A 12,949-nucleotide genomic window follows, 5' to 3' on the forward strand; every position below is an offset into this window, starting at 1 on the left:
TCTGTTTTAATGGTAAGTTTCCAGTTAATGTTTTGTAGTATTTTTAACTCGCTTATTATTATTATTATTACCACCACCACCTATGTCTACATGTCTTATAACCAAGGCAATTTAATGTAACTTTAAGAAGCAGCACCCCCATACATCAGAGTTACAAGCTGCCACAGATATGCATCTGTACTGTAATTTTGAAAGATTGCATAAAGATAAATTTAGAGGGCCTGAATGAGTTATCGGAAAAATTAATAAATTAAGTAATTGATATACATGCAAAGACAAATAAGACTATTACAGTATGGTATTGTACTTGTATGTTTGATTATAATTTGTATAATTTTTTTTTTTTTTTTTTTTTGCAAATTTTAATTAGTGACTTTTATATTAAACTGTGGTTATTGTCAGTAATGCAGTTTTTGTGAACTGACTATTAGTATTTAGATGTTAAATAATAAATATTTCCTTTTGTTTCCTATTTTGTTTTCTCGTATTCTCTTATTATAACATTCATAAATATGCATAATCTGTATATTTATGCATAAATATATCCCCCCTCCCCGGTGCAAACTCTCTTGGTTCACCATTGTTCCAAAGCTTTGCAAGTGCAAGATAGAAACAACTCCAAAATATCTCCCTCGTAGCAGTATCTGACATACTCAATAAGTTGAGCAAGGATTTAAATATCTGAATTCATCTAACTGTATTGCAAAAATTGGACTTTTTCTCAGTCGATTTAATAAATTAAATTTTATATTGTTTATGATAACTGTGTCTCTGGATAGAGGAATGGTATTTAATTTGTTGCTGTACTTTTTTCCTTGCATAATTGAAATCATTTTTATTGCAGCAGGGTTGCAATAAAAATGCTTCTGATGTATCTGTAGCAAGGGATTCAGCAATAGTATGTGATTCAAATTTTTTCCTATTAAATATGAAACTTCCAATGATGCTCTTAAAGCTTTGCAAGGAACTGCAATGTTTCTTCATGAAAGATTTCAGACCTTGTATGGCATCAGCGTGTCTTTTTAATTTAATAGGTTTCATGCTTTCGTTAGCCAATTTTTCGTAACATATTATTCACGCCGGACATTGCTCATCTTCAACAACACTGTAAGTAAAGCCATACTTTATAAATTCCTTTTGATATTTTCTATTCTTTTTCATTCTTTTTGATTTGGAATATGGTGGCTCTCTACCAGTAATTGGTGGTTGCACTACACTTAAAATAATGTTAGTCTCCAAATTTTCACATGATATATTTCTTACTCTTTCAGCTTTTGATGTATCTGTAGTAACATTATTATTGTCACTCCTCAACTGTTTTGTTCTAATTATCCATGGTAAAATATATAAAAGTGTATATTTTTTTTTCTTAAAAACAACCATAATATAAAAAGCAGCAGAAGAATGAAAAACACATCCAAGTTGATTTGAAAGCACCGAATTACGAAGCAGAATAAAGAGTGCGTGTGTAACAGGCTTGCTAATTACTGTCACTGCATATTCGGACCTCTGGCCTTTAGGCAATTTCAGAAATTTTGGCTGTAGGAAGCACGAATTAAGAGCTAGAGGGATTACGGTTCATCAGTTGAGTAGTACTGAGAAGTATTAATACATACTGAGAAGTCACACTAGTCAGCTGATTTTTGTGTCCATAGCCAATGAGCAAATTAAGCCGTATTAATTAATAAGAAAGCCACTTGCATCACATGTGAAGCCACCCTAAAAAATAGTGGCAATAGGGTTTATTCGTATCTCAGACTTTGTTCGACTAGTAAGGTCTCTACACCTACAGTACTGAAAAAGTAATTTTTACAACAGGTTTTTTGGCTTTCATGTACACAAAAAATAATTTTATTTAAAAATTGCCGTGATCCTTTTAATTTATCCTGCGACCTCTCTGGGGGTTGCGCTCCATAGTTTGCACACCACTGCCTTAGCCAGTGTACAAGCTAGAGGTCTGGCCCTCTGGATTTGACCCGACCAGGCCCTCGGGCCCAGTAACCCGAACAATGTGTGGGCTCTGGTCGAGTACAAATAATTGTTATGAATTATTTCAAATATTTCTGACTTTTTCGGGCTACTATTGCTGACATATTTTTTTTATGTATTTAAATTTTTAAATGTTTTTTAGAAAAAGTGTAAAAGGTTAAAAAAATACCCACTTTTTCTAAAAAAACCTTTCTTAAAGGTTTTTAGAAAAAGTGGGTATTATTTAATTGACCAGTAAGGTCAATTAAAATTAAATTTGTACTCTTCCGTGGAAATGACCCATCAACAGTGCAACCGCCGAAAGAAATTTTAGTGCAGCTGGATTAGCAGTGCAAGAGCGTCGAACCAATTTAAGCATTAACAGTGACTATTTTATTATCATTTTTCATTATCGGCCATAGGCTTCCTTGCACCGTATGGCCAATAATGATAATGAAAAATGTTAATAAAATAGTCAACATTATCGCTGCTTAAATTTGTTCGATGCTTTTGCACTGCTAATTTATTTTTGCACAACAATTTGTAATAAAAAGCATGTGAAGAGAAGGTGGCTGGTAGAAGTGGATATCAATTTCATTTTGGAATTATTAAATATGGTAAATTGAAAATTTATTACATTTTTCTTTTTTTTATAATTAATATTAATAATTATTTTGGAGAATTATTGTTATATAATTATTGATATTGAATTGTGAATCTCAGTTTGTTTTTTTTTATTATTATGAAACTTCAGAAGTTAGCAATTTTTTTTATTTATATAAACATTTTTAACATTAAAGCGATTTTATTTATATAAACACTTCAGTTTGGCCCAGATAAAAATAGATTCGGGTGGATCAGGTGTGGGTAACGAATTTGAAAAACAAATTCAGGCTCGGGTTGGACCCTCTAGACTTTGGGCCGGACCAGATTAAAAAAAAAAAAAAAAAGTAGGCCCATGCAGGCCTCTAGCACAAACACTTCATATATATACAGATAACTCAAAAACTGGCACACCTGTAAGAGCAGCCGTAATCCTTCCGACATCCACTGTCTCTGTCCTTACTTCTTCAATGCGGTGCTTTTACATCTGAATTATGCAGTGAAGCTGGCTTTGACTCATCTTACTTTTTTAGGTTCACAGGTTATGTAGACTTTAAGTGATGGCTCTACAAAATAAAGTGCAGGATTTCAATTCACTTGTGATACAAATCAGATCCTGGTTACTTCATCTCAATCAAAGTAAACCGACTGTCAAGTTTTTATGGATACTTGGGCATGTTGGAATACTAGGAAATGAGTGAGCAGATCAAGCAGCAAGGCCACTCTCTGGCTTTGATTCCATCTAAGTTTCTTATACTGATTACAAGCCAATCATATAATGGGTATGTACTTTTATTTATTTCGTATGATGTGATCAATACACGAAGGAACAAGTTTTTTCTTGCTACCTTCGTGTATCGTGGCCGGGATATCCAACCAACCGGTTGGTTCGGCACCATCGTGATATCCAGCCCGAGGCGGGAATCGAACCCGCGACCTTTAGGTTGCCAGGCAGGCACTTTACCTACCCGGCTAGCCCGGTCGGCATGGGTATGTACTGATTGTGGTCTCAAATGTTACATATCCAGGCATATAACAAGCTTCTTGAAATGGTGCCTCTGTAGCCAGGTGGGCAGGAGCAGCAGTGTGCAGCACACGCTTCTTGATTAGACCGGGGTTCGAGCCCGTGACCGCCAAATACGGAGGATGCGGAAAGGTCAGGGAATGACCATATTGGAAATTATAGCAATTATGGCTTTAGTTGCTAATGCTCCTAAATAACAAACAAACAAAACATAGCTTCTTGAAATAAAACAGAGTCCACAGCTGTGGAGATCCAGTTTTGATTAAACAGATGTGGTAGACAACTTGAACCTTGGCTTTTTTTGGGGGATTGGGGAGGAAGAATGTTTCCACTGCTTGTTTATCTGTTTTGTTCCTTGTTATAGTGATGTAACAAGTCCATTGTCTGTCCATTGTCAGAATTCACTCAAAAAAAAAAAAAAACCATCAATAGTTTACAAAGCTAAAACTATTGTGTGGAACAACCTTTCTTGTGGAGGTTTTGAGGAGATAACATTCTTGAATTTCGTTGGGGTGCCACCTTAGACTTGTGTGGGAATCGAGCATTATAGTGTTAGACTGAACCACGGCTAATGTTCACTTCATTTGCTATGTTTATAGTCTCATATCATTTAAGGACTAACTATTCTACTTTAGCCACAGTGGCAAGACCTGTCTAAGATGGGTCTTCCTTTTGTTAGGTCATTGTACACACTGCTTTGCACACGTGAACTGTCTTTTTTTTTTTTTTTTTCTTTTTAAATTTTTCATCTCTTGGATTTGTATTGCTTTCTTTGCCTTGGAAATGAAGAAATTTTATACCAATTTTTGCTATATTCATGGCTCTAGTTCAGTAACCATGGATCTAGACAAATATACAAATGAATGTATATTAATTTAAGGGACTTAGGTGTGTGTGTGTGTGTGTGTGTGTGTGTGTGTGTGTGTGTGTGTGTGTGTGTGTGTGAATAATAACAAAAACAAACCCCTAACTCATATGTCTAGGTGAGGGTAAATATTTATTGACTGTTCCTCACATACAGACAAGACAGGACATGAGTGGAAGAAGTTATGCTGTTGGTTAAAGCACAGAATCTAAAGTAGGGCATCCAGACTTGATGGAATTTACTACATAATGCTCCAAGATCTAGACCAGAAACAATTATCCTCACTGCTAAATATTTTTCAATCGGATCTTCTCTGAACATACATTCCCCAGTATGTGACATCATTCCTATGTAATAGCAATCCCCAAACCAGGAAAGTATATCTTAACTGTATACAGATTTCACTTACCAGCTGCTTGAGTAAAACCCCTATAAAAAGTAATATACCACTGACTCACTTGGTACCTTGAATTCTGAAATGTGATCAATAACAACCAGTTTGGCTTTAGGAAAAATAGAATATCCTTAGACCTCGTTGGTAAAAGCCAAATCAAACATCAGAAATCAACAGTCACGGTATGCCTCGATATAGAAGAAATTTTGATATCATGGGTGCTATGGCATGCTAAGAGATTTGTGTTCTATTGATCTGAGAGGTCATTTACTGTGTTTTATTCAAAACTTCCTTCAAGGTTCATTGCTGGGCCTTCCAGGTTCATCAGGGCCTTCCAGATTCATCACCGGTTCTCTCTCAATTCTATATAGACTTCCATCCCTTGTCGTGGAAGTTGATAGCCTAAATAAGTTTAAGGCTCAGCCGGACAGGTATTTCAAACGAACAGAGGGGTGAAGTGGAAGTGGTTATTTTTTATTTATTTATTTATTATTATTATTTATTTATTTTTATTTATTTATTTATTTATTTTTTTGGCTGATGCTGCATAAGCTTGCTTTCTTGCATCAAATGCCTATGCTAATATACATGGAGTTCCACAAGGCTTCGTTCTCAGTTCCACAATATTTGTAATATGAATACACAGTATTACAATCAGCATTCTAAATACTGTTGATTGGTATCTCTACACTGATGATCTTACCATACTGTTCAAGGTTTAGGCCTAAATGGATGTCAGATTAATTATTGAGGCTCTTGGCAGAGAAGAAAAATGTATGGATTTGCATATAAATCATCAGGTGACACAGAAGCCTATGGCACATATAAAATAGTCTGTAATCAAGTCACAAAGGAGTTTAGGCAGATTATGAGAAATCTTTGGCAAAGGATGCAAAGAAAAATAGCAAAGAGTTCTTTACTGATGTGAATTCTAGAAAGAAAGGGATGAATCAGATTGGGCCACTTAACATAGATGGGTTGATTATTGATGATCATGCTCAGGTAGCTGACAAACTGAATGAGTATTTTGCATCTACATTCACACATCAGGAGTCATTCAATGAGGGGAGTGCCAGAAGTTTATCAAACCCTAACAGGAAGCTAAGTGATTTTGAATAACAGAGCAAAGTTGAGGAGAAATTGTTGAAGTTAAACCCAAGGAAGGCACCTGGGGTGGACAAGATCTATCCAGTTAAAGGAGGCAGCAAAGGAAGTAAGTAAGCAAACTCTTAGTGATAATTATGAGAGCTTCCTTGGACTCAGGGGAGGGCCCCATGGACTGAAGATGTATAAATGCAACCTCAATTCACAAAAGAGGATCAAAGGATGATACAAATAATTCCAGACCTGTTTGTTTAACTTCTCTTCCAGGGAAAATAATGGAGTCACTAATTAAAAAAGCACTGCAGATCATCTAGACAAGGCTGCAGTTATAGTTCAGACACAGCATGGATTTGTTAAGAGTAAAACTTGTCTGACAAATTTGATTGGATACTATGATATGGTCACAAAGGAACTGGATGCAAAAAATAATTTTGATATCATATACTTGGATTGCTGGAAAATATGATCCCAAGACAAAACATCAGAGTTCAGAATGGCATTCACCATCCTCTCTCCATCAGAAAAAAGTGTGGTTAAAAAAATCGCAAGTGAAAACCATGTTGTTAGTCTTCTTTGATATCAAAGGCATTATCCATCGAGAATTTGTGCCTGAAGGGACAACAATCATAAAAGTTCTATGAGGAGGTTTGTGAGATCAAATTCGTGGGTGAAACAATGTTTAACTCCAAAAATTGGTGGTTGTTGCATGATTCTGCCATCAACATCAAGCAATTTTTGGCAAAAAAATCAATTCATTATCGAACACCCACATTTCATCGGATTTGGCTCCTGCAGAAACAGCCATGAAAGGAACGTGATACGTGACAGAAGAGGATATCCAGGCTGCAGCGACCTACCAGCTGAAAGCGATACCATAAGAGGAGTTCCAGAAGCATTTTCAAAACTTGTATAAAAGATGTAAACAGTGTACACATCGGAGATGATTACTTTGAAAATGTATAGCTTTACTTTGCCATTAGTGTTATTCTTATTTTTTATAGTAGTGTCAGTCTCATTATTTAATTGGCTCACTGCTTAAATTTAAATTGAGAGGGGATAATTGTAGAGCAATGTCTGAATTTTCCTTTAGTCCGAGTGTGATTGACGCACTCATAAATTTAAGAAGAGACTAAAGAATACTTGAAAGAAATGGTCAAGTGTATCTTTTTTTGTTGCTACATATTTCCTTCCTGGCATCATTTTGCTAATATAATTAAAAATTTCAAACCTCTAATTTTTGAAATTTCAGTGTATGCTAATTCACTTATTTTTTCCTGTGGATGATCACTTCCTTCAAACTTCAATAGCAGTTTTAATACAAATTTTTTACAGTGTCATCATCTAACAGCAGTAGAAGTTCTCTCTGTTCTTCACCTCTCTTTGCACACAGAAGTCATCTCAGGTCTCCAGTATGTGTAACATTTTCATTAATTTTTTGTAATTTTCATTTTTAATATTTAATAAAATTTTGCATGAAAAGATTAGTGATAAATTATTTTCATATATAGTAAAATGAGCAGAGATTATTTTGAATTTGAGATTGATGTCCTGTTTTTTGAGTTTGTATAAAGTGTTTTGCTGCCCCAAGTGTATTTCAAGGTTATATATTATTATTTCAATTATTATTTCAATTAGCTGTATGGTGCAAGGAAACCTGAGGCTTTGCTGTGAGTGAGTGAGTGCATGTTTATCTTCAACAATTTCTCCTCCACTTTGCTCTCAGTTATTACAAGATTATCTAGTTTACTGCCAGACTTTAATTCAAGTCTGGCATTCCGCTCCCTGAATAACTTCTCACATGTGAATGTAGATGCAAAATACTCATTTAGTTTGTTAACTACCTCGGCAGGATCAACAGTTGAACTGTCCATGCAGTGGATGCATTCCTTGAAGCCCAAGAGAAAACTTTCTTTTTCAGCTAGAATCAATGTATTCCAGCATCACTGGCAAAAGTGTATTGACTCCAAAAGGGACTGTTGAAAAGTAACATGTTACCAGACTTTTTCAAATAAACACTTTATACCCTAAACTTTTCAAATACCTCTTATCTTCCAGATTGTTCATACACTGAAGCAAACTTGGGTGATGACTGCTATGCAGCGATGATATCCCATTTTTTTTTTTTTATTGGTGAGTTTAATGGACATCATGCACTTTGATGATCACCTGAAATGCACAAGCAAGAAGGGCAACTTGTTGGAATCAATACTTGACAAGCACTCTTCTTAACATTGGTTTGTTTTCCTGCAGGATCAACTTCTGCTACTGGTCTTTCCATTTGTTGTCTGAGATTATTCTCACAATTGTTTTTCAAGTGTTGGATGATTTGTGAAGTAGTGACAATTATCAGTGTCGAATCCAGACAGCCACCATATCAAAAGTGGAAATTTTCTAAAGCAGAATGGAACAACTATGACACCTGCATTGCATTTGATACTTAACTCATTTACTTACTCTCAACCAGTTGATAATTTAACTGACTATGTAACACAATAGATATTAGCTGCTGCAAATGTTATTACACCACAGGCAGAAAACAAAAACATATTAATAATTGGTGGAATACAGGTGTACAAATTGCAAAAGGTTAAAAAACAAACCACGTTTCCTCATTTTATACAGATATAAAAGGTTCCCATAACGTCCCTATCTGTTTTTGTGAAATAATTAAAATTTATATATTTTTATTGCAGAAACCCCTGAGATATAGAATAGATGTGCTGAAATTTGCCTTTAGCCAGCAGGTGGTTAATTGCTGGAACAAACTTCCATCTGTCGTTGTGGAAGTTGATAGGTTAAATAAATTTAAGGAGGAACTGGACAGACATTTGGAGGGAATGATTGTGAATTTTTTTTTTTTTTTTTTGCTGATGCTGCATAAGCTCATACACTTGCTTTCTTGCATCACATGCCACTACTACTCCACACAATCAGGCACCTCTCATAGTGGATTTATATTTTGCAACTGGGTTGTTATCATTTCAACACCAGGGTACCTGCCCACCCATTGATGAGGAGCCAATAAGCTCTGAAATGGTGCCATATGGATGATGGTATCTGCTGAGAATAAGTAACAATGTGGTGAAGCGTTACTCATTCGAGGTAGTGCAATATCATGGCAACTCGTGAAGGTAATCACAATGTGAGTTGTACTTAATGATGCCGATTTATATTTACTTATATAGTTGGCTACGTACAGAAATAATGCAAATGCACTAACTTGTACATTAGTCAAACTATTTACATAACCTGAGGCTTTAGCCCTAAACTATACCTTAATTATCCTTCTGCTTGGAAATTTGCTCATATCCAGCCAGTTCCTAAAAAGGGTGACAAGTCCACTTGACACCGACAGTTCGGTTGTTGATGAACCTGCTGTGGTAGTTGACAAACTGAGTGAGTATTTTGCATCTACATTTACACATTTGGAGGCCAGAAGGTTATCAAACTCTGGCAGGGAGCTAAATGATTTTGTAATAAGGCTAAATTGGAAGAGAAATTGTTGAAATTGAACATAAGAAAGGCACCTGGGGTGGATGGATCTATACAGTTATATTAAAGGAAGCAGCAAATGAAGTAGGCAAACCCTTAGCCATAATTATGAAAGCTTCCTTGGACTCAGGGGATGTCCTCATGGATTGGAGATGTGTAAATATGTCCCCAATTCACAAAGGGGTATCAAAGGGTGACACAAATAATTACAGAACTCTTAGTCTAACTTCTGTTCCAGGGAAAATAATGGAGTCTCTGGTTAAGGAAGCTATGCAGGATCATCTAGACAAGACTGCAGTTATAATTCAGACACAGCATGGTTTTGTTAAGGGGAAGTCTTGTCTGACCAATTTGATTGGATACTAGGATGTGGTCACAAAGGAATGGATGCAAAGAATAATTTTGGTATCATATACTTGGATTTTAGGAAATCTTTTGATACTATGGCATACAGAAGACTACTGTACAAATTGGAGCAGTATGGCATTAAGGGCAAGTTCCTACAATTGATAAAAGAATGGTTGAGTGGTAGAAGATGGAAAGTGGTATCAATGGACACTGCTGTTCGTGGACTAACGTTATTAGTGGAGTCCCGTAGGATTCGGTGTTGCACCCATTGTTGTTTTTGGTATTTAACAATATTGATCATGGTATATCAGGGTTAATGTCCAAGTTTGCAGACGATACGCAGGTTGGCAGGGTTGTTAATGATAGTACACTGCTGCAACAGGATCTAGAAAAGTTGAGCAGATGGGCTGAGAGGTGGCAAATACATTTTAACATTGATAAATGTAAAGTACTACATATGGGAAGCAGTAATCCCAGAGTAACGTATCAACTCTGTGGTACCACACCGACAGTGGTAGAGAATGAAAAGGACCTGAAGTAATTGTGCAGTTAGATATGAAGATTTCTGAGCAGTGCAGACAGGCTGCAAGAATAGCTCATTGGTGTCTTGTCAATGATATACAGGAATTTTGCTAGTAGGGATAAGTGGGTGATTGTCCCCTTGTATAAGGCAATGGTCAGGCCACACCATGTCCTGAGCCCCCATTTTATAAAGGATGTAGGGCTGCTGGAATATGTTCAGAAAGGGGCAAAAAGATTGGCGAATCGAACAAAGGGTTGTTGTTACCAAGAAAGGCTTAAGTTCTGCAAATTGCAGCTTCTGGAGACTAGTCACCTGCATGGTGATCTAATTGAGGTGTATAAGGCCTTGAATAGTTTGAGCAAGCCCAGTGCTAATGGTATTCTTCCTCTTGCTCAGATTACTCACCTGAGGTAACAAATTCAAATTGAGGAAAGTCAATTGTAGAATAGATGTCTGGAAATTCGCCTTTAGCCAGTGGGTGGTTGATAGTAGGAACAAAAATTTTATCTGTTTTTGTTGGAGGTGAACAACTTAAATAAGTTCAAGGCAGAACTAGACAAACACTTGGTGTGAATAGATGGGTGAAATGGTTTTTTTTTTTTTTTTTGGCTTATGCCATATAAGCTTGCTTTCTTGCATAATATGCTTCTACTAATGCTATATTAATGACCTTCTTCCTTTGACTGGAAATTCTATTCATAGTTTTGCTGATGATAGCACTTTGCATTTCATCTTCAAGTTTTAGCAAAACATGCCGTGCACAAACAGCTTCAGTTTCTTGAATATCCACTAATTCCTTAAATGCTAATCTTGTAGAACTCTGTCCTGTGTTGTATTTCACAAAATGGATTCTTCTACTCCTATGCTTATCTTTGACACTCAGATTTCTAGACAAGATCATACCTCTATTAGTGCTTAGCCTGACTTCTAATCTGTTTTGGCTTAAGTACATCACAAATATCACTTACTCTACTTATAAAAAAAAATTTTTCTCTTTCACTCTAGGTGTTATTTTTCTTCTAAACAGCTACTCACTCTGTACAAATCTCAAATCTGTCCTACCATGGAATATTGTTCCCACATCTTGGGGTAGCCGACCGGGCTAGCCGAGTGGGTAAAGTACCTACCCGGCAACCCAAAGGTCGCGGGGTCGATTCCCGCCTCGGGCTTGGATCAAAGTACTGCAAAAATCTTAGGAGGTGCAATATGGCCACAGAAGCCGATGCGCCAACAACTACCAAATCAAAAAAAAAAAAAAAAAAAAAAAACATCTTGGGGTGATGCTTGCATAACCTCTCTCAAGCTTCTAGCCTCCTTTCAAATGAGGGCAGTTAGGTCAATTAATAACAATGTTTCTCTGCTCTGTCACATAGAATTTCTGTTGCATGTCTTTTCTATAGATGCTTGCATGGGAACTTTTCTTCTGAATTGGCTTTGGTAATTATCTTTAGGCGCATTATAGCCAAAGGAGCTTGTGTGCCATCAAACCCCCATAACAACAACAAACAGCATAATTCTCCCCCTCTCTTGCAAACCACTCTGAACATGTGCCACAACCAGCCAACATCCATTTACTGTTTATCTTTGAACTTGTAGAACCAACTTTTCTTCTTCCTTATTTATCCCTTCCTTCAACTTCCTTTTTTGTGGAATAACCTCCATTTACACTTATTTCTTGAAATATACAACCTACAGAAATTTGTCTAATGTCAATAAGTATCTTCTTTCATCTTCTCAACCTGAGATTTGAGGGTTCAGTAGTCGATCAAAAATATGCATGCTAAATTGAAAATTTAGCATATGATTGACCCTTTAGTAAATTATCTTTTTACTAAAGATTGGAAAGACTAATAAATTTTAGGTGAAGAAGAATATGGTGCTTATGGCACGCATAAAAATTGTGAAGTTAAATTGAAAAATGGTAAACACTGTGCTAGGTACCTCCTAGCACAGTGTAGTAGTAGTAGTAGTGGCACATGATGCAAGAAAGCAAGTGTAGGAGCTTATGCAGCATCAGCCAAAAAAAAAAAAAATCACACCATTCCCTCCAAATGCCTGTCCAGTTCCTCCTTAAATTTATTTAACCTATCAACTTCTACAACGACAGATGGAAGTTTGTTCCAGCAATTAACCACCCGCTGGCTAAAGGCAAATTTCCGTGTTTACCATTTTTCAATGCACAAGATCCTAGCACAGTGCTAGGATGTACCTAGTTTCAACAGATTTCGTGAAAAATGCCCCAGTCTATCTACCCTAGGATTAAAATGCCAATATCATTCCTGTCACTTTTGAAAACTAAATGAGTCATTTAAATTTGAGTGTACCCTACAATTTCTGTTTTGGTTTTCTTTTGCACACAGTGTTTTGAGAACACACACGCATGGTTTCTCTTTTATGTGTTAATTTTGTTAATATTACATGAAAGGTTTTAACCTCATCAAAGATTTACATAGAAACTATATTTTCAGAGTTTTAAAAAAATGTACCAGAATGGTTACAACAGGCCGTCTTTATGTTTGCCAAAAGAAATTCTGCATAGGTATGATGTTGGAAAAGTTATTGGAGATGGAAACTTTGCAGTTGTACATGAATGCATTGACAGGTGAGGTTAATGTTTTTCTCTTACAA

The 12,949-nt window shown here is 36.1% G+C and overlaps 1 protein-coding gene across 4 annotated transcripts in view; it reads left to right on the forward strand.

The window, feature by feature from the left end:
- LOC150081995 (serine/threonine-protein kinase DCLK1-like) overlaps window positions 1-12,949 on the forward strand; it is a 345,782-nt gene that overhangs the window by 114,631 nt on the left and 218,202 nt on the right. For all 4 annotated transcript variants that reach the window (XR_016547298.1, XM_090379891.1, XM_090379889.1 and 1 more), the window contains 2 exons: window positions 7,291-7,367; window positions 12,790-12,923. Coding sequence is in view for 3 of the 4 variants with exons in the window: in XM_090379891.1 (XP_090236017.1) it covers window positions 7,291-7,367; window positions 12,790-12,923 (211 nt within the window). In the remaining variant the exon portion in view is untranslated. The remainder of the gene's footprint in view (window positions 1-7,290; window positions 7,368-12,789; window positions 12,924-12,949) is intronic.

This window comes from Mastigoproctus giganteus, chromosome 8, assembly GCF_048544385.1.
Source record: "Mastigoproctus giganteus isolate SK-2022 chromosome 8, ASM4854438v1, whole genome shotgun sequence".
Classification (NCBI taxonomy): Eukaryota; Metazoa; Arthropoda; class Arachnida; order Uropygi; family Thelyphonidae; genus Mastigoproctus; species Mastigoproctus giganteus.